The 22,043-nt window shown below is 49.5% G+C and overlaps 1 protein-coding gene across 1 annotated transcript in view; it reads right to left on the bottom strand.

Moving 5' to 3' along the window:
- The window catches only part of SEZ6L (seizure related 6 homolog like), a 199,457-nt gene that overhangs the window by 4,299 nt on the left and 173,115 nt on the right, over positions 1-22,043 (bottom strand). Inside the window, exons 12-17 of the mRNA XM_042234226.1 lie at positions 19,830-20,024; positions 19,321-19,512; positions 7,488-7,682; positions 3,958-3,990; positions 936-1,050; positions 719-821 (exon numbers count right to left, since the gene is read on the bottom strand). Of these exons, the coding sequence (XP_042090160.1) occupies positions 719-821; positions 936-1,050; positions 3,958-3,990; positions 7,488-7,682; positions 19,321-19,512; positions 19,830-20,024 (833 nt within the window). The remainder of the gene's footprint in view (positions 1-718; positions 822-935; positions 1,051-3,957; positions 3,991-7,487; positions 7,683-19,320; positions 19,513-19,829; positions 20,025-22,043) is intronic.

The raw sequence follows: 22,043 nt of genomic DNA, 5'->3' as shown, positions 1-22,043 counted from the left end.
TCAGGATGTCACGCCCATATTTTATATTATATAGGACTGTGGCTTCCTCTTACAAGGGGACCCTCTCTCTCTCTGATTTTGAAAAACCAAGCTGCTATGTTGTGAGTCGTTCTACGAGAGGGACACATGGAAAAGAACTGAGGTTGACAGCCTACAAGAAACTGAGCCCCTCGGTCCAACAACCTGCAAGGAACTGGATGCCATCAGCATCCGTGTGAACTTGGATGTGCTCCTTCCACAGTCAAGCCTCAGATGAGAATGTAGCCTCGACTGACACCTTAACTGCAGCCTGTGAGTCCTGGAGGAGAGGACCTGCATAAGCTGTTCCTGGACTCCTTACCTACACAATCTATGGAGTAATAAATGGGTGCCTTTTCAGGTTCCTAAATTTGCAATAATACTGTCACACATCAATCAATAACCAGTGCAGGAGCTCAGAGTAAGTGGGAGTGCAAGAAGGTTAGCAGGGACAAGGAACAAGTCAAGTTTATGCCCCCCAAATATTGGGAGACAGTTGTACACCATCACACAGTGAATCTGAAGGGCTCTGATGCTGCAAATCCTGAGTAGTCTTCTGGGGTCTTGGTCGGGGTCAGCCACTGGTCATGCCTTTCTGTCAGTGGCATCGTGAGCAAGAGGAAATGAAGCCTCTTGTTTTGATGTCCATGAGTTCAGAGCAAAGAGGGAGATCCCAGGGAGAGAAGGGAGACCGACTCACCCCCGTCTCGTAGATGGGGTTGTCGAACTCAGTCTCCACGGTGATCTGGCTGTAGGGGTGGGAATACATCAGAGGCAGGCGGAGGTTGGAGTAGTAGCGGCACCTGGAGAGAGGCCGTCAAGGGGAGAGAAGTGACTTTTCCTGGACAAGGAGACCTCAGCTTGCTGGTTGTTGAGGGGGTTCAGAGCCCCCATTCCCACCCAGAGCCCCGCCGAACCTGGTGATGTAAATGTAGGCTCCTCCCAGTAGTAAGGAGATGATGAGGACGGGGATGAAGATAGCCAGAGCCATGTTTCCTCCTTCCAGAGATGTCTCTGCTGCCGCTTCTGCTACTAAACACACAACTGGTAAGGGTACCCGGCGCCCAGCACGGGGGCCCCACCCTCCCAGCCCTGCACCCACTCCAGGAGCTAACGCTGGAGTGGGTGAAAGACTTACTCCCTGGAGAGCTGTCTCCAGAAGGGAGAAGAGGCGGAGACTGGAGGAAACGGGGCTGGTCCTTTGCAACAGAGCCCAGACTCAACCCTGGATGGGGTGGTCATAGACACCACCGAGAATTACATGCTTTTAACTTCAGTTGGTAAAGAATCCGCCTGGAATACAGGAGACCCCTGTTCGATTCCTGGGTCAGGAAGATTCCCTGGAGAAGGGATAGGCTACCCACTCCAGTATTCTTGGGCTTCCCTTGTGGCTCAGCTGGTAAAGAATCTGCCTGCAATGTGGGAGACCTGGGTTTGGTCCCTGGGCTGCGAAGATCCCCTGGAGAAGGGAAAGGGTATCCACTCCAGTATTCTGGCCTGGAGAAGTCCATGGACTATACAGTCCGTGGGGTTGCAGAGTCAGACACGGCTCAGCGACTTTCACTTTCAACTCGTTTCTTCCGGGGAGGGGCGTGGTGATTAAAAGTTACAATCTGGTTAAAACCCAATCCAAGGGAAGACTTGCAGAAAACTCGCAATGTGCTACCTGGAAAGGCAGATTTGCTCGACTTCAATGGAGAAGACAGGGTTATGTCTAGAATGACGGGTCCCCTCAAGACCTGCTTAATCAGACTCACCAGCAGAGGGCGCTGGGCAGCCAGGTCAGTGCACGGTACCCACACTCCTCATGACACCCCCAACTGTGCCAGCTCGGGTTTGATTATCAGAGGCCGCGGCTGCATGCTCCCAAGTAACCCTCTCGGCCTCACCTGGAGCCCCCCACTACCTCCCAGTAGTCTGCAGAAATCACAAGAACTGTCAGAACTGACAGAGGACGAGATGGCTGGATGGCATCATCAACTCCACGGACAGGAGTTTGAGCAAACTCTGGGAGATAGTGAAGGAAGGGGACCCTGGTGTGCTGCAGTCCATGGGGTTGCAAAGAGTTGGACACGACTGAGCGACTGAACAACGACAAAATCATAATTCAGTGTGGAGGTGAAGGGGGTATGGGGGTGTTTTCCCAGCAAAGCCCCGCATCCCTTTTGGACACTTGACCTCCGTTTTCCTCTGCCATTCTCTGTGGCCACGTCTAACAGAGCTCGCCTGCATGCCAATCTATAATCCATTAACTGCCACTGTTTGGGCCTGAAAAATCAATTTTAATACCTATGATAAATGCGTGAGCACAGAACATCGCAATGGCATCATGCCCTCCAAACATCATGCCACCAGGCATTTAGAGACGTTCTCTTGGTTCACCGGTTGGTGGAAAACAGCAAAGAAAGGGCCTGAGTTGAGACTAACGGCATAAATGCCCTCTTTTTCCAGAGGACTGGCTAATACAGGCTCTGTTCCTGTACACACTTGAGCCCCAGTTCCATCTGCTTGGATTAAAAATGTCATCTGTTGCAAGAGAATGCCACTCATGACATGTAATTCCTACCGCCCCAGATTCTAAGTGAACTGCGTATAGTCAGAAAGACAAGCGGCTCCCAAAATAATTTATAAGTCATCCAGTTGGTTAAACTGAAAAAGATAGGTAATTTGTTTCGGCCGTGCTGGGTCCTCGCTGCTGCACAGGCTTTCTCTGGCTGCGGCGTGTGGGTTTCTCCTTGCTGTGGCTTCTCCTGTCGTGGAGCACGGGTTCTAGGGAGCACCGTCTTCAGTAGCCCTGGTGCACAGGTTTGGTTGCTCCGGGGCACGTGGGATCTTCCTGGATCAGGAATTGAACCTGTGTCTCCTGCACTGGCAGGCGGATTCTTTACCACGGAGCCTCCAGGGAAGCCCTAGCACTTTTTATTTTTATGTTTTAACAAAATATTATTATTAGTTTTCCTGACTTGAGTGGTTTTGGACCAAACCAGATAAAGGTTATACAGAACAGAACATTTTACATATGAGAGGGGTTGAAAAGGGAAAAGAAGACAAAATCCTGTATCACTTTTAACATCTGTTCCCCATTAATAAGTCTCGCTTGGTAATTTCTAACCAAAGAAGAGAAAACAGGGACTTCCCCGGCAGCCCCTTGGTTAAGAATCTGCCCGGCAGTGCAGGGGCCGCAGGGGCCAGGGTTCGATCTTGGGTTTGGGAAGATCCCACCTGCCGTGGGGCAACAAAGCCCGTGCGCCACAACTGTAAAACCGAGCCTGCGCTCCCTAGAGCCTGCCCCCCGCAGCAAGGGAAGCCACCGCGGCGAGCCGCCTGTGCGCCGCGACCGGAGAGCAGCCTCCGGGCACGGCAGCTACAGAAAGCCCGCGTGCAGCAGCGAAGGCTCAGCACAGCCACAATCAGAAACACACACACACGCGCGCACACACACACACACACAAGGGGCGGGGGTGAGGTGGGTGGGGGGCCCAGGGATAGCTATATTTGGGGGAAGAAAAAGATGGAGGGAAAACCAGGTCACAGAGCATCCCCCAGGGAAGAGGTTTCCCTCCTGAAACCAGGAGCCTGCTCAGCATGAAAGGTGAGGCTTTCCTGGATTTAGTTCCTCAAATAGCACCACATGGTTGAAAAGTTTGACAAGAGGAGCATGTCTTTCTCAGGCATGTGGACCCCCAGATGTTTTCTGCTCGGCATCATGAACAGAACTGGCGTCTGATCTCTTTCAGGTCATGGTTAGGACCATAAGCTGCAAACGCAATTTTTTTTTCTTTACAATATCATTTGTTTTCAAATTAGCTTCAGCAATGTGAAGGCAGAATTTTTGCTTAATTTTTTTTTTTTAAGCACCTGGATAAGGATTTCCAAGGGCCTTCCCTTGCTTTCTGCTATTAGCTTGGTTAATGAGGTGTTTTTCTTCGTGGGACTCACCTTCTAAGGCGTGTTCAAAGCTGTCTTGATTAACTGAAAGAGAAAATTTAGAGCACTGGTTGGTGTCAAGTGAATTCACTCTGCTCGTATGAAACGAAGGTGCCCCCCGCCCCACGATTAAGTGCATAAGTCCATGCCCTGCCTTGCTGAAGTTAGTGCTGTATTTGTTTGTTTGAAATCTTGGGCTACTGGAATTCGTGGGAATGCCTGGCCTCATTCCCTCCCTATGTTCCTTAGAGAAGATGAGACATATGAAAGGAACAGGGCAGAAATCACTGAATACTCACCACGTGTCAGATTCTGGGCGTCAAGGCCTTTATGTATATTTCCGCTTAACATGACAATCCCATTAGGTGCTTACTATTATCATCTCCATTTAACAGATGAGCACACAGAGGCTCAGAGAAGGGAAGTGATTTCTCTGACACTACACAGCTTCTAAGCGATGGAGGCAAGGTTTGATCCTGCTTGGCTTCCTGCGGCCTCTGCCCTTAACTACACAGTTTTGATCTCTTCAGGTTTTGTGTCTGACAAAGGCTGACGGATGGTGAGGGGTGAGACAGAAATCTCCAGTCCTCAGCCCGGCCAGAGGGGAACCTGTTCTCCTGCTTGAAAATATGCATTTATGTGAGCCTTTCTAATTTCACTGTTCTTTTGTATTGATTTGGAATATAGGATTTATATTCCGTATTTTCATTCATCCACTGCCTCAGACTGGAACTCTCTGGACTTTGTTTATTCACTGTTCAACTTCTCTGGAGGTTGAGGATGCTGGAGGCTGGCATCTTCACACTTTGGCATCTAAGTCATCATGATAACTGAGCACAAAAACATACCCACACAGGGACTTCCCTGGTGGTCCAGTGGTTAAAACTTCACCTTCCAATGTAGGGGTTGCAGGTTCGATCCCTGGCTGGCGAGCTAAGATCCCGTGTGCCCCGTGCCCCAAAAGCGAAATCTTATAACTGAAACAAGATTGTACAAATTCAATAAAGACTTTAAAAATGGTCCACATCAAAAAACTCTTTAAAAAATATACCCACACAGGTGGGGTTCAAGGATGAAAACCCCCAGGGTGAAGGGCTTTGATGAAAGGACTGTATGATAAGGTAATGAGAAGCGGTGACCCCCCTAAAGGCTCAGCGATCCTCATGTCCTACCTAATACCAAGGCTTCTAATTAGAGCTTTGGTCAAAGTGACTCTGACTTCCATCATTACCAAGTGATGATAACAAAGCCAGCTGAAAAAAATAGTGTAATAACTCATTCACTGACTCCAGCCATCTCTGGAGCCAGGGCTTTAGGAAAATGGAAAGATTAAGGCAGATGTGTTCCACCCAAGACATGAATGGGGCCTTGACTGCGTGTCTGGGGGAGGGCACGTAAGCTTCCATGAAACCTTAGAAATGGAAGGAGATGTGGAGCCAAGTGCGATCAGTGGCCTTGTGGGGGGCGGGGACACATGCTAAAAAGCAGCTTCCTGGGCTCTTTTCTGGACCTGCCAGGGTGGCATCTTTGGGGGTGCATGTCTGAAACTCTTGCCAGTTCCCCAGGATTCTGAAGCTGCTGGCCCAGCCACTGACTCTCCCTTAGAAGCCCTGACCCCAGTTCAGTTCAGCTGAGTCACTCAGTTGTGTCCGACTCTTCGTGACCCCATGGATCACAGCACGCCAGGCCTCCCTGTCCATCACCAACTCCCGGAGTCTACTCAAATTCATCTCCATTGAGTTGGTGATGCCATTCAACCATCTCATCCTCTGTCATCCCCTTCTCCTCCTGCCTTCAGTCTTTCCCAGCATCAGGGTCTTTTCAGATGAGTCAGCTCTTTGCATCAGGTGGCCAAAGTATTAGAGTTTCAGCTTCAGCATCAGTCCTTCCAATGAACACTCAGGACTGATCTCTCTTAGAAGCCCCGACTTGGGCTCACCCAGTTATCTCACACAAAGGGAAACCAAGGTCGGAGGTGGGGGGTGTGGGGCTCACCCAAGGTCATACAGGTGGTCCAGGGCAGAGCCAGGCTGGAGCCTGGGTCCCTAAGTCCCAGGGGGTGGCTTTATATTGGTGTTCAGTCATTTCTCCAACTCCAGACCATAAGCGATGAACCTCACTTATATTTGGGGAAGAGGAAGTAATTTATTATTTCCTCACAGAGCTTGGGGTAGGTCTCAAGAGTGGCAATGGAGCAGAGAGACAAAGGCACTTATCTCCCAAGGCAGTGTCTTTCCTGGTGGGCAGTCTGTCACAACTGAGGGGCCAGGACCAACTCAAACCTGGTGGGGTTTCAAAGGCAAGGAATTCACCATTAGCAGAGGTAGGTGCAAATCCTAGATTTATCTTGTTACCAGCTGTGTGGTTTGGGGAAAGTCACTTAACCTCTCTGAGCCTCTCTGTTCCCTTTTGTGAAATGGCTCACCGATCTCAGAGTAGAGTCATGAGGCCTCCATGAGGTGATTCGGGGAAAATCTTTTTTCTATGGGTAAAATTCGCATAAAATTAACCATCTGAATTCTGTGTCCAGTTCAGGGGCACTGATTACATTCACAGTGCTGTACAACCATCACCTCTGTTTAGTTCTAACACCTTTCCATCATCTCAAACACAAATTCGTCTTTTGTAAACAATGCTCCTCTGGTCGTTTGCGCCAGCGTTGGTCTGAATACCTGTTTTCAGTTACTTTGTCCCTATACCAAGAAGTGGAAATTCTGGCAGGGAAAGTGTTTTTAAGCCCTAATGCTGAACTTCATGAACAGGCATTTGGGGACCTGCTGAAGTTATGGGTTCCCAAGGAGAAATGTGGAACTGTAATGTCTCTTTTCCCCTGGGGAGAGAATTCAGAGAATTTCTGCCTGATTCTCAAAAACGGTATTAATATCTTAAAAGGTTAAATTCACTTGCCTACAGCATTGAATGTATTTAGGATACGATTAAGAATCTCACACCTCAAAGATGCAGATAAGTGGACCCAAATCTCACTAGGTGCGTCATAACTTAATTTCAATGGTTAGAAAGAGTTCACTGATTCTAAAATACATTTCCCCTCTTCTACCCATCTTGGAGATGGGGGTGTCTTACAATCACAGGGGTGTTACAATCAGGGCCACCAGGTGGCGCTCACGATGCCTGCGCCTGTGCAGCCTTCAGTCCAGGACCCTTCGGAGATGGGGGTGAGCATCTCGGGGGAACACCCCAGAGATGACAGGGGAATACCCATCACCCTCGGGAAACAGGTGGTTGTGAGAAGGGGCTGCAGGTGGCGGGAAATGTTTAAGCCATGCTCTCCAAGCAGGAGTCAAAAACAGGCAGCCTCTCCTTTATGATAAAAATCGAAGCTCATTTAGGAAGTAGAAACAAAAACGCTAAGCACGGAGAAGGCACGGTGTCACAGTTTAATTGGTAGCCATTTCCTTTCTCAGCGGTGCAGAAAATAGCGGCGGTGTCTTAGTTGTAGCGCAAGTAGCTCGGCTTTTTAAAGCCAATTTAGTCACTGCAAGTCGGTCCCCATGACTGCGGAAGGGGGCGGGGTTCTTTACCTTTGCAGACGGGCAGCGGTCCGCTCCAGTGGGACGGCTGTCCCAGGATGCAGCGAATGGTCACTTCGCCCATCAGCTCGAAGCCCTCGTAGCACATGAAGGTGAGGGACTCTCCAGGCAGGTAGAGCCGTTTGTAGAGGATTTGGTACCCATTCTCCGGTAACCCTGGGTTGTCACAGGCCAGGGACTCCTCCGCTGAAGTGCAAGCCAAAAGGAGCTCTGATGAGAGGACGCAAAGCTCTGGGGCCTCCCATTCAGAGAGCGTGTGATCTGAGGCCAGGCTCTGCAGCCTCATTTCTCTGTAGCCCCGCCTCGCACTGAACTGTCTGAAATTCACCTTTTCCTCTCCCACCTCTGGGCCTGGGTTACATGTGGGCACAGTAGAATGTACTAAGCTGTGGAATCTGGGTTAAAAAATCTGGGTTCTGCTATTTGCTAGCTGTGTGACCTCCAGAAAGGGCCACCAGCTCTCTGAGCCTTAGTTTTCTCAATGGTAAAATAGGAGCAGTACCTATCTCACAGGGATTTGGAAGATTCAATAAGACCATGTGTGCAAGAGCTCAGCATGCCCTTGAAATGGAGGTACTCAGTAAACGATGGACTCGGTAAATTATGAACTATTCCTCCTGCTTCTCAACTTGCACCTCACCTGCTCAACCAGTCTGGGTAAGTCTTGTCTTTCAACACGCAGTCCTCATGTCTCCTCCTCCAGGAAGCCTTCCCTGATGCCCCCTACCCCTAATTGAGTCACTAGTCTCTTGGGTTCTTCCTCCACCACAACACTGCCTACGCTGTACTAGGCAGTTTAATTACAGTCTCTCTCACTTGAGATGAGCCTGTTAAGGCATGCCTGAACCCTGTTAAAGCATACTTGAAGCTCAGGGCCTGGTATACAGAAGGAGCAGCATAAACGACCTCAAGATATACAGTAGGAGCATCGTAAATGATGCCTACTAGCTTAAGAATGATTGGAGAGTTGAGCTGCTGGTTTAACCCATTCCAGGGCCAGCATGTGATATAGCTCCTTTTCAGCACCTGGATGGAATGGACACCCAGCGAAAACTGCTTTGCATACAAGACTACAAATCCTGAAACATTAAAACACGTTCATTATTTAAAAAATTAGACTGTGGTAAACTCTATAATACAAAATGGACCATCTTAACCATTGTAAGTGTACAGCTGAGGAGTGACAGATACGTTCCTACTGTTGCGCCATGTCCAGAACTCTTCATATTCCCAAATGGAAACTGTCCCCATCGAACACCGACGCCCCCTCGCCGTTCCCAACCAGCCCCTGGCAACCACCATTCTCCTTTCTGTCTCCATGCCTTTGACTGTTCTAGGAACAGTACGTAACTGGAATCACACAGTTTGTCTTTTTGTGACTAGCTCATTGCACTTGGCATGATGTCCTCAAGAGTCATCCCTGCTGTAGCAGGTGTCAGAATCTTCTTTCTTTTTAAGGCTGAGTCATAGTCCATGGACTATGATGCTTAAATGATGCTTACTCCTTGGAAGGAAAGTTGTGACCAACCTAGACAGCACATTCAAAAGCAGAGACATTACTTTGCCAACAAAGGTCCGTCTAGTCAAGGCTATGGCTTTTCCAGTAGTCGTCTATGGATGTGAGAGTTGGAATATAAAGAAAGCTGCTGCTGCTGAGTCGCTTCAGTCGTGTCTGACTCTGTGCGACCCCATAGAAAGCTGAGCGCCAAAGAATTGATGCTTTTGAACTGCGGTGTTGGAGAAGACTCTTGAGAGTCCCTTGGACAGCAAGGAGATCCAACTAGTCCATCCTAAAGGAAATTAGTCTTGTATATTCCTAGGAAGGACTGATGCTGAAGCTGAAACTCCAATACTTTGGCCACCTGATGCGAAGAACTGACTCATTGGAAAAGACAGTGATGCTGGGAAAGATTGAGGGCAGGAGGAGAAGGGGATGACAGAGGATGAGACAGTTGGATGGCATCACCAACTCCACGGACATGAGTTTGAGTAAACTTTGGGAGTTGGTGATGGAGAGGGGGGGCCTGGCGTGCTGCAGTCCACGGGGTCGTAGAATCGGACGCGACTGAACGACTGAACCGAACTGAATATTCCATTGTATAGAGAGACCACATCTTGCTTATTCATTCACCCATCAATGGACACTTGAACGGCTTCCCCTTTTGGCTACTGTGAGACAATGCTGTTATACAAACATGTTATACAAACCCCTCTTTGAGACACTGCCCTCAATTCTGTGGGTATATACCCAGAAGTGGGATTTCTAGACCGTATAGTAATTCTAGGTTTAACTTTTTGAGGAACCTCCATTCCGTTCTCGACAGGAGCAATACCCCTTTGCATTTGCACAGAGAACAAAGGTTTCAGTTTCTCCATGCCAACTCCTAAAACATTTCTTTCCTTCTAGATCTTGCTTTGCTGTACAAAGACCCAGGTCTTTACACATCACGGCTGCACCTGCCATCCGTGTTTCAGAGAAACCGGCTTCTGTCAATAGCTCTCGGTGCTCATTTGATTAGCAAAACTTCTCGGAAGAGATGACATGCTGTCTCTTTTCCCTGAAGGATTCCTGTAATATCTGAGTGATTCCTACAACTTAGTGGTATTATTCTCCAGCTTGTCATCAACCTGACCCTTCAGGCCCGCAGCTTAGAACACGGAGTAGGTGGGTCTTTTATTATTTCATAGCTGGTGATTCTGTTCCACTGGGGGAAGAGGCAGGTTCTCCTGGTTGGGCTGTCACAGCTTCGTGCATCGGCTTCTTGCCCTCCTCTTGGCTGGTTCCTGGCTTCACATTGAATTGGTCGTATTGGGCCAGGTGGGTTACACTATTTCACCTGTTTGCGCTTTGTTGATTCTGTTCCCTCGGCCCGAAATGCCCTTCCCCTTCCTATGTAAAGGAGAGTACAGTGGAAAGGCTAAGACAGACCTCAACAACCTTCACGTGCTACATTAATGCTCTTTGCAGCAGGACCTGTGACTCACTTCCAACCAATAAAATCACAAGGAGAAACGCTGCCACTTCTGTGCGGATGTTACCAAAGAATGCTTTTGTCTTGCTGGCGGACTCTTGTCTTCGGAGCAACAACTGGCCATGCAGCAAGGCACTGAGGGTGACGGCAGCAAGGAACTGAGTGCTTCCATCAACCCCGCAAGCTGGGAAGCGGCTCCTTCCCGTGCTGAGCGGTCAGACGAACCAGGGAACCCAGTGAAGCCGTTCCCCTGACTCCGGAGTGGTATCTGCAGTGCGGCAGAGTGGCCAGCAGGGGGCACTGGCAACTCAGAAGACTCCCCGGCCGCAAACTTCCCCTGGAATTTTCTTTCATAAATGAACGGATTAATGAATATAACAAAATAATTCACTGAGCACCTTCTATGTGCCTGTCACCGTTCCTGGCCCTGGGGAGATAGAAAGTGACAAAGGACAAATTCTAGGACCTGGAAGCAAAGGACGATACAGCCAGCAGGAAGAGGAGGAGGTGTGTCCAGCTGTTCTCGCCTGGCTTCATTCGAGAATCACGCTGGGTTATTCAGTGAGCTGGCTCTGCCCCCTAAGGTATTTTAATCAGTCCCCCAGAGCATTCTTTTTAAAGTTCCACAGGTGATTCTAAAATCCAGCCAGCAAAGAAGACATACTGAGGGCCAAGAGGCACACGAAAAGATGCTTCACATCAATAATTGTTAGAGAAATGCAAATCAAAACTATAAGGGACCACCTCACACCAGTCATAATGACTGTCATCAAAAAGGCTACCAATAATAAATGCTGGAAAGGGGGTGGAGAAAAGGAAGCCCTCCTACCCTGTTGGTGGGAATGTCAATTGGGGCAGCCGCTATGGAGAACAGTATGGAGGTTCCTCAAAAAAACCAAACATGGAGTTACCGTGGGACCCAGCAATCCCGCTCCCTGAGCATACGTCTGGAGAAAAGTCTAGTTCAAAAAGATACACGCAGCACTATTGACAACAGCTAAGACATGGAAGCAATCTAAACGTCCATCGGCAGAAGAACGGATAAAGACGACGTGATACATTTAGCGCTTCCCAGGTGGTGCAGTGGTGAAGAACCCGCCTGCCAGTGTAGGAGACACGGGTCCGATGCCTGGGTTGGGAAGATCCCCTGGAGAAGGAAATGGCAGCCCACTCCAGTATTCTCGCCTGGAAAATTCCATGGACAAGAGGGGCCTGGTGGGCTAGAGTCCACGGGGTTGCAAAGAGTCAGGAGTAACTGAGTGACTGAGCAGGCATGTCTACATGCAAGCCATGGAATTCTGAGCTCAGTCACTCAGGCATGTCTGACTCTCTGTGACCCTGTGGACTGTAGCCCACCAGGCTCCTCTGTCCATGGATTCTCCAGGCAAGAATACTGGAGTGGGTTGCCATTTCCTCCTCCAACCATGGACTATTACTCAGCCATAAGAAAAAATGAAATAATGCCATTGGTAGCAACATGGATAGATCCAGAGATTATACAAAGTAAAGTCAATCAGACAAAGACGAGCATCATACGATATCACTTATATATAGAATTTTTTTTAAATGAGGCAAATAAATGTTTTTATAAAATAGAAATAGACTTTAACATCCAGCTAGAACTTTAGGGTTGAACGGTTTAGACTCAGAGCTGCTGCTTTGGTATCTTGGAATGGTTAAGAAATTAACCACTTAATCCATTAATTTCCAAAGTAGTCAAACACCCGTTCTGTATCAGATGATTTGCAAACATTATTTCTAATTTCCCCCCAAATCCTTAAAGATGATAACAGTACTGACCAGAATAGCCAACATGTACTGAGAGCATTTTATGAGCCAGGCACTATTTGGAGTTTTTCTATCTACATGCTTAAACAGTTAGTTGTGTCCAACTCTTTGTGACCCCATGGACTGTAGCCCGCCAAGCTCCTCTGTCCATGGGATTTTCCAGGCAAGAATACTGGAGTGGGTTGCCATTTCCTCCTCCAGGGAATTTTCTCAAATCAGGGATCGAACCTGAATCTCTTATGTGTCCCGCATCGGTGGGCAGATTCTTTACATTAAGCACCACCTCTTTTAATTATTACAACAACCCAAAGACACATTGTTATGGCTGTCCTCATTTTATATCTGTGCAAATGAAGAACTGTTGGGGTATCGCACTGGGTAACCTGTCAAGCCAGTTAGTGGGAGAGACAGGATTCAAATCCAAGTGGTCCTAATCCTCTGTGAATCACTACACCAGAGAGCCCATTTTACAGATGAGGAACCTGAGGCTCGGGCAAAGGTCTCTTATGAAAGGTACACAAGAAGGAAGTGGCTGAGTTGTGGTTTGATTCTCTGCCTCCAAAGTCAGTCCGATTCAATTTTGACCCAATCATCAGTAACAGTGAGAAGAATTCCACATGGGATTCCATCCCTGGTAGAAGCCAACCGTCTTTGAAGGCATCTGTGTTTATCTCCAGTTCCCAGAAGATGGCAGGAAAGTGACATGGGAAGTGACTTGAATTTGAAACTGGGGGCCAGGCTCTGCTGTTCGCTTCACGTCTCTGGACTTCATTTTTTTCTTGCCTGTTAAGTGAACAGACTGGACCAAGACCTCATCTGTGAGCTGAGATGTGGCTGGACAATGGCATTCCCACTGTGAGAATGTACTCACACTTTGAAATAAGATTGTTTAAGGCAGGTATTTTCCAACCTAGAGGCTACTAACATTTTTGGGCTGGGTAATTCTTTGTGGGAGGCGGATGGTCCTGAGCCTTGCAGGATGTTGGGCAGCACCCCTGGCCTCTGCCCACTAGATGCCAGCATAACCTCTCCCAATGACAACCGAAGATGCCTCTGGAAACTGTCACTGACAGTTGTCCTCTGGGCGGCACATTCAGCCCGGCTGAGAATCACTCGTCTGAGGTCTAAACAATTCTGATGGTAATCCTTGTGATGTCATCCTGATCTCTCCCAGGAATTCAAGTGAGTTGGACTCGTGGCTTATAGACATAACCACCAAGCTACCCTCATTCCCTCCTGGCCACTCCTCTCCCTCCTTCGGCACAGGAAAAAAATGTACATTTATGGAGCACATGTGAGCAAAATGCTCAAAATCAGGTTGCTTGCTTATTGCTATGAATGGTTTATAACACACTCTACAGTAGTGGAGCATTGAAACTGAGTGGTAATTAGCAACCTGTGTTAACTGAACACCTATTATATGCTAGACACACGGTTATGAGCATCTGTATCTATCGTTGTCATGATCCATTTTTCTGATGAGGACACCAGCTTTGGCTTGTTTAAGTCGCGCAGCTGACAAGCAGCAGGGCAAACCTGACCTGCTGGATTCGAAGTCCTGCGCACTTAATGGCTCTGCTATAGTGAAGGTTCGTTCCAGTTGGAGCTGGTGGTAAAGAACCTGCCTGCCAATGCAGGAGATGTCAGAGACGCAGATTCGATCCCTGGGTTGGGAAGATTCCCTGTAGAGAGGAATGGCAACGCGCCCCAGTACTCTCGCCTGGAAATCCCATGGACAGAGCCTGGCGGGCTACAGTCTGTTGGGTCGCAAAGATTTGAACATGACTATAGTGACGTGGAGAAGGCAGTGGCACCCCACTCCAGTCCTCTTGCCTGGAAAATCCCATGGACGGAGGAGCCTGGTGGACTGTGATCCATGGGGTTGCGAGGAGTCAGACACTACTGAGCGACTTCCCTTTCACTTTTCACTTTCATGCATTTGAGAAGGAAGTGGCAACCCACTCCGGTATTCTTGCCTGGAGAATCCGAGGGACAGAGAAGCCTGGTGGGCTGCCGTCTATGGGGTCGCACAGAGTTGGACATGACTGAAGTGACTTAGTAGCAGCAGCAGCAGCAGCATAGTGACTTAGCACCGCACACATTGCTTTCTCAGAGACAGGAATTTCTAAATGAAGACAGGCACCCTGCTGCAGCCTGGCATGCTGCCTGAGGTGAGGCTGCTGGGGACAATTCATCAATGGAAACTTTTACTATGGCCACCGTTTGCCTATGTGGGTTCAGTTCAGGTCGGGAACTTTCCAGGTCTCGTATTTGTGGGTTCTGGGCTATGAAGGGCCAGGGCCTCTTGGGGGATCCCTGCAAGCCTCCCTGGAGATTCCATCCAGAAAACCCTCATTGACTGTGTCAGGTCCTCATGACTTTTCGTGGTGTGGTTTATGTCTTCTGGATGGGATTCCCAGGAGCCACCTACCATGCTGCCTCCAAAGAAGGGAGGTTGCAACGAAGCCGCAAAGTGCAATAAAGACCACGTTAGTACTGCTAACCGTGACAAAGACAGTAACTGCAACAAATACTGTCATTTTTTTTGAGTCTGCTGGGACCGAGGGACATGACCAAATGGATACATTCCTAGTAAGTGTGTGACTCTCTGAACATAAAAGCTGCAGCAAGGTCATTTCAATCAGCTGCAGCAAGTGCTGTGTGGCTATATGCGCCGCGGGAGCATGGAGGAGGGAAGCGTGACCTCGCCGAGGCGGGCAGGGAGGCCTTCCTGGAGGAGGTGATGCTGAAGATTCACTGTTATTCCTTTTACCGACTTGTGTCTCTTCCCACATCTTCAGTAGATCCCAGGCTTCCTGACTATGAGGATTGTGTCTGTTTATATATCGCTGTGTCTTTTGCTGTATTTTCAGGACCTACCACCACTATTCCCAAACTATGTACCGTGGTGCCCCGGGGTGTCACCATGAACTCATGAGGGTGCTGTGAGGTTTTTTAAAAATGTGGAGGCGACACGGTGACACCTTCCAGACCCATGTGAACTCCTACTTTGAGGAAGCTCACAATTTTAACACCAGACTGAGCTATGTCCTTTTTGATGATGCTAGGTTTTCTCTGGTTGCTCTGCTAAAAATCAAGGGCTGTGACAAAATCAAGGTGGAACAGGGGATGCAGGTGGCAGAGCCCAGCCTGATGCTAAAAGGCTGAGACGTTTGGGAGAACCCAAAAGGCACATACATCCCCACAGTAGTAGCTGTGTTATTAATTATAGATAAGTATTATTTAAGAATGAAATAAAATACAATCCTTTCTCTGAATTCAAGGGCATTACTTTTTCAAGCAACTACTAAGTTGTCAGGATATAGCTACTTATTAAGTGGTTTGGACCTAACTGGTTAATAAGTATAACTGCTAAGTGTTCTAGCCTGGGAAATCTATGAAACAGTCCTGGCATTCTAGAGATTCTGTGAGTTGAGAAAGTTTGGGGGCCTCTGTGTCAGCATCTGCTTGCATATAAGAGGACTCGTTCAGTGGCTGAGCTACATCCAATAACCCTGCCTGGTAGGAAGTAGTAATCCCCTTTTCACAGATGAGGGACCGAGGCCCAGGTCCCCTACTTGCCCAAGGTCACCCAGCAGAGCCGGGGATGGGTCTGATGGCAAACCCGACTCTTCCTTCTCTCCTGATCTATCTCTTCTTCAAGAGGCCTGGGATAAAGGAACCAAGAGTGAGAAGACATGGCTTTGAGTCCCAGCCTGACCAAATTATGGCATTGGCAAGTGACTGTGAACAGAGGCTGCGGACATCCCGAGCTTATACAACTTGCCGTCTGCTTCCTGATTCTCTTGGTGGAAGATCTTGGTCAACAGCAGCGCCCCGGAGCTCTGCCGAGGAGCTCTGACTGCAGAGAGGTGAGGCGGGGAGATGATGCTTTGGGGGTTAATCAGGCTTGAGCTGGAATCCTGAGTACTTCCCTTGCCTGCTGTGTGACTTTAGGAAAGGTGCTCACCCTCTCTGGGCCTTCTTGGCCTGCTTTCAAGTGGACACACACAGCTCATGCAGTTTTGTGAGTTAAATGTGTGAATGCTGGGGAAGGGCTGGGCACAGCCACAGTGCCCATCAAACTGGGGCTGTTTCCTTGGCTCAGTGGAGGAAACCGCTTAGGGCTGCTTTAGGTTCAATAACCTCATCCTCATCGCGGAATCGGGATGCAGCCTCCCCCTCACTCTGGGTACCTTGCTGCTAGACTCTGACCATCCTCCCATCTCACGTGTCATCTCCTGTCGGCCTCGCTGGGCCTGGAATGATGCTGGAACCCCACGCCAGGTTCTTCCGGCGTCTAGGAGGAGGACAGCGTGTCTCCTGACACCCAGCTTGACTCGTGAACTCATTAGCACGGGTGTCAGGGACGCCTTCTCACCAGAGCACTGCAGATCCCGGGAAAGGGGGCTGCTTTCTGGGGGAGCAGAGGGCTGCTTTCTGGGAAGCCCAGCAGCTGCTGCAGCCCGGAGGGCTTTGAAGACTGTGTCTGATGAGTAAAGGGCCTTTCCTTTCTTTTTAAAAAATATCTCCAGCCTTCAGTATTTTTAAATCAGCATCTATTTTTAGCTTTTCATCTGTAGGTCTCAGCAGCTTGCATGACTCAAGATGCTTTCCACCACCCCCTCCCACATTGGGTGCCGTTCACCTTCGGGGCTTCCCTGGCGGCTCAGCAGTAAAGAATCCGCCCGCTAATGCCAGAGGCCTGGGTTCACTTCCTGGGTCAGGAAGATCCCCTGGAGAAGGGAATGGCAACCCACTCCAGTATTCTTGCCTGGAGAGAATCCCATGGACAGAGGAGCCTGGCGGGCTACATCCATAGGTTTGCAAAGAGTCAGACATGACTGAGCATCTTTCACTCACTCACAGTCACTGGGGGGGCATGAGGTCTGTATTTGCTTCCTGGGTGGCTGTAACGAAGGTCACTAACCAGGGGGCTTAGGACAAAAGTCACTCCTTGTCTCCTAGCTCTGGAGGCGAGAAGCCTGAAGTCAAGAAGGCAGCAGGGTCCTGCTCCCTCCAAAAGCTCCAAAGCTGGGTGCTTCCCTGCCTCTCCCCAGCTTCTGGTGGTTGTGGCTGTTCCTGGCACCCTTGACTCACACGTGCGAAACTCCTATCTCTGCTTCTGTCATCACGGGACGCTCTCCCAGCATCTCTGTCTCCATCTCAGACCAAAATCTCCACTTTACTGCAACACTTGCTTTTATCGTGGTTGTCTGGACCCGAACCCACAGTAATCTCCAAGGTCTGCCTGTATCTGTTTATCCAATGGAAGAGGACGAGGATTTTCTGGCTTTCCAATTGTCCTCCGACGGCGACGGCTTTTACCCGTCTGAATGGCAGCACTGCTTGTTTGTGTGGCATGAAAAAAGTCCATGAAGCCTGTTTGGAAGATTCGTGAGAAGTGATAAAACATAGCCGCTGGAGGGAAAGCCATGTCCGTAAGCTCGTCGCATCAGATGTAGACGAAGTGAAGTGAAAGTCGCTCAGTCGTGTCTGACTCTTTGTGATCCCATGGACTATGCAGTCGTGGAATTCTCCAGGCCAGAATACTGGAGTGGGTAGCCTTTCCCTTCTCCAGGCGATCTTCCCAAACCAGGGACTGAACCCACGTCTCCCTCATTGCAGGCAGATTCTTTACCAGCTGAGCCACCAGGGAAGCCCCAGAAGTAGGTGAGTTTCCAGTAAACATGAATAGTCAACATCTGCCTTCTTGTTGTTCTGACTCTGGATTCTCCGATACTACCGGAGGCCTCAGTGTGGCTCTGGGAGCTTGGGCTGGCTGTGGATTTGCTAGAAACACGCGCACGCACGACAGCACACAAACAGCAGTGTCGCCGACGCCTCTGAACCCCGGACGGTGCGTGAGGCTGTGAGCCTTCTGCAGAGCCTCAGGCTGTCCTTAAGCAATGGGTCCCATACCTCTCAGCACATCAGAATCCCTGGGGAGCTTCTGAAACTCAAGCTACACACCAGACCTACGGCATCCGGATCTCCAGGGAGTTTTCAGACATTCTAGACAATTCCCATGCGCTCCTGAGGCTGAGACCTCCAGACCCCTGCTCTCCACCTCCTTTGCCTGGTGAGGATATGGTTTTATCCTTCCATTCTCAGAGTGACCTTAGGAGCCTTTTTGGAGTTTTTATGGTAGAGAAACCCCCAAAAGAGGTTTGTTTTTTTTTTTTAAAACACCAAACATTTGTTTTGATGGCTCTGTAGAGGAGGCCAAAGAGTTTAAGTCCACTCTATTTACTGCCCCGTGGACTGCTTGATTTTAAGCACGCAGGGTCAGGCCGGCCTGGGTTTGCCTCTGGCCTCCTGCATGACTAACTAGGCTGTGTGAGCTGGGGCAACGATTTCACCTCTCTGAACCTGAGCATCCTCTTCAGAAGATGGAGACGGTACTGCTGTGCTCACAGGGCGACTAGAGGAGGAAGAGAGGGAATTCTGGGAAAGGACTCAACCAGTGTGTGTGTGTGTGTGTGTGTGTGTGTGTGTGTGTGTGTGTGTGTGTTAGTCGCTCAGTCGTGTCTGACTCTTTGGGACTCCATGGGCTGCAGTGTGTGTGTATGTGTAGGTCTCTGTGTGTGTGTGTGTGTCTCTGTGTGTGTGCGTCTGTGTGTGTGTTAGTCGCTCAGCTGTGTCCTTGGGACTCCATGGACTATAGCCCGCCAGGCTCCTCTGTCCACGGAATTCTCCAGGTAAGAATACTGGAGTGGGTTGCCATTCCTTTCTCAGGGGATCTTCCAGAACCAGGGACCGAACCAGGGTCTCCTGCATTGCAGGCAGACTCAGCACAGTGCCTGATAAACTCACTGTAAATCTTAACCATGTGCTGACGTTTACCATAAATGTTGGAGTAGCGGCACCCGCAATCCTGTGAGCTGTGGTCCTAGGATGGTAATCATAGGTCATAGGACACATAGGTCATAGGTCATAATCATAATAAATGCTCCCAACAGTGGGTGCTGCCTCCTCACAGCCCAGCCCTCCACCAGTAGGAAAAGGCAGCCAGCCCTCCCGGCGGAGTCCCCTGGGGGCTCCAGTCAGCGCAGGGGACTCACAGACACAGTGGGGCAGGCGAGAGGTCCAGATGGGGCTGCCAGTCTCACGGCTGTAGCAGGTCAGGAGGGAGCTCCCTTCCAGCACGAAGCCCGGGTTGCAGGTGTACTGGATGGTGGTGCCCACCAGCAGCACGGGGTCCGAAATCAAGCGGGTCGAGTGGTCCACTTCCCCGGGGTCGGTGCAGTACATGACTGTGCAAGACAGATCAGACCAGGCGGGCGTTAGGGCCGCACGACCATAGGCGTGCTGAGAGCTACAGAATGGTCTAGAACACTCCCCCACTTAGTCTTCTCCTCCTTTGAAAGACAATGCATGTGGCTGGGGAACAGGCCAGGACAAAAGAGACTTGATTTTAATTTCGCTTTTAAGAATTGGCGCCCCTGAGAAATGTTTGCGTCAGGGTGCGAGGACCCGTATACAAGGTTGCACACTGCACCTAATGGTATTTGTAATGGAGGGATTTATGGTCTGATGACCTAAAGGAAACAAAACCCAGGATGGCTCTTACTTTTCTCGCAGAATGGGGGGTCGCTGCTCCAGCTGAGGTCCCACTGGCAGGTGAGGGTGTCACTCCCCACGATGTCGTAGCCGGGATCACACTGGTAGGTGATCCGGGCCCCCCTCACGAGCTCCGTGTGAGAAGTGGTTTTCCAGCCGTTCTGGATCTCGGGCAAGTCAGGGCAGGAGTCGTTCCTTGACACCTCTTTAAAATAAAAATGTCGTCCTTAGATGGGAAGGTGGCCTCTCTGTTGGGGGTTTGTTTTATGAATGTCAGAGGAAAGAGCAAATAGAAGATGAGGAAGCCTCTGGAAGTAAGCAATACAACTTCTGAAACCTGGCAGGAACTCTTAACCTGCAGGAAGTCTTCTAGAGGGGGCTTTTACAATGACTTCTTCCCACTGTGGATGTGTGACCTCCAGCCCCAGTCAAGCCGCCGGATGACAGCAGCTCCAGCTGACACCCTGACCACAGCCTCACGAGAGATCCCAACTCAAGGCCATTCAGTGTGAGCTCCTCAACTCTTGACTCACAGGAACTGTGAGACAGTAAACGCTTATGGCTAATTCGGGCACGGGGAGTCCTCTGTTACAAAGCAGTAGGTTGCTCCTGTCCTCAGCCTTGGGCATCCCAGGCGGCTCGGTGGTAAAGAATCCATCTGCCAATGCAGGAGACACAGGTTCCATCCCGGGGTTGGGAAGACGCCCTGGAGAAGGAAATGGCAGCCCACTCCAAAATTCTTGCCTGGGAAATCCCATGGGCAGAGGAGCCTGGTGGGCTACAGTTCACAGGATCACAACAGTCGGACATGACTAAGCGTGCATACATGCCCATAGCCTCAACCTTGTCCTAAGAAACGTCCATAGATCTATGGGCTTGATGGATTAGTCATACACATTTTTTGTACTGCAGATTGAGACAAACACATAACTATTAAGATAGAAATAACTATCGGTTGCATTCTTCAAATCCCATTGCCTGCCATCAGTGAACATTAACCACACTCCAGAAAATGCTACACACAGCTTATCATCACAGAGTCTTCCTCCAGAGTAACTCTGATTTCCTCCTGCCAACCTTCGTTACTAAGGTAGCAGTCCAAAGCCCACTACTATGACTCCTGCTTCAGAGTGCCCACTGCATAGATTTTGAGACAAGAGCTAATTACACCATATAATTAATTTGCGGCTCTTCTGTGCTTCTGGGGGAAGCAAAGCACCTCCTCTGTCTGCGGGAAAGTCATTCTGAGAAACAAGCAATGGTTTTTCCCCGGGATTTCATCATGATTTTATTTGAGGGAAGGAGATCTCCTGGGTGTCTGTGAGAAGGAGGGGAGCGGGAAACGGCTTCTAGAATTGCCTGGTGGGGAGCAGAAGCCTCTATTTTTAGGCCTTTGAAAAATCAGCCAAGCCCTGGATTTGGGACACAGCTGCAAAAGCTCAGACTCTGGATGAAAGAGGAGAAATGGGGGCAAAGACGGAATCTGCGGTCTGTCTCGTGCCAAGAGTTTTGAGACTGGGAACGATTTGCTTGCCTGACTTATTTTTTTGCATCTTTTTTTAAAAAAATATTTATACTTTAATTAGAGTACAATTGCTTGGCAATGTCATGTTAGTTTCTGCTGTACAACAGCGTGATCAGCTATACGCACACATATATCCCTTCCCTCAAGCGCCTCCCTCCCGCTCCCCTCCCGCCCCTCTAGGCTGTCACCGAGTGGAGCTCCTGAGCTAGACGGCAGCTTCCCGCTAGCTGTCTATTTCACTCGGTGCTACTCGCTCCATGCGTCCCTCCCTCTCCTGCCCCAACGTGTCCATGTATCTGCTCTCTATGTCTGCATGTCTCTTCCTGCCTTGCGAATAGTTTCATCAGTGCCTTTCTTCTAGATTCCATGTATGTGTGTGACTTTTCAATGAGCCAACGTGAGCACACATTTAATCCATAGGGCCCCCTGTCTCCTCCGGGGCACTTATCATGTTTGCCATTACTCAGCGCTGCCACCACGCCCCAGGGCTTTGGCTCATAGTGTGGCCCCACGGTCCACTAACTGGGTGGCTTTGGCCCAGTCACGTAACCTTCTGTACTTCAGTTTCAGATTCAGGAGACCCCCTCTGGAGACCCTGCTTCAGGAATCTACATGTTCACCAAATGTCCTGGGGGAAGGTCCTGGCATGATCGGTTCCTATGAAACTTTGTTAACTTTGCTAAACTTGCCTAGGAGTCA

The sequence above is a fragment of the Ovis aries genome, chromosome 17, assembly GCF_016772045.2.
Source record: "Ovis aries strain OAR_USU_Benz2616 breed Rambouillet chromosome 17, ARS-UI_Ramb_v3.0, whole genome shotgun sequence".
NCBI lineage: Eukaryota > Metazoa > Chordata > Mammalia > Artiodactyla > Bovidae > Ovis > Ovis aries.
The sequence above is the reverse complement of the archived record's forward strand: the minus strand, read 5'-3'. Positions and strand labels throughout refer to the sequence as shown.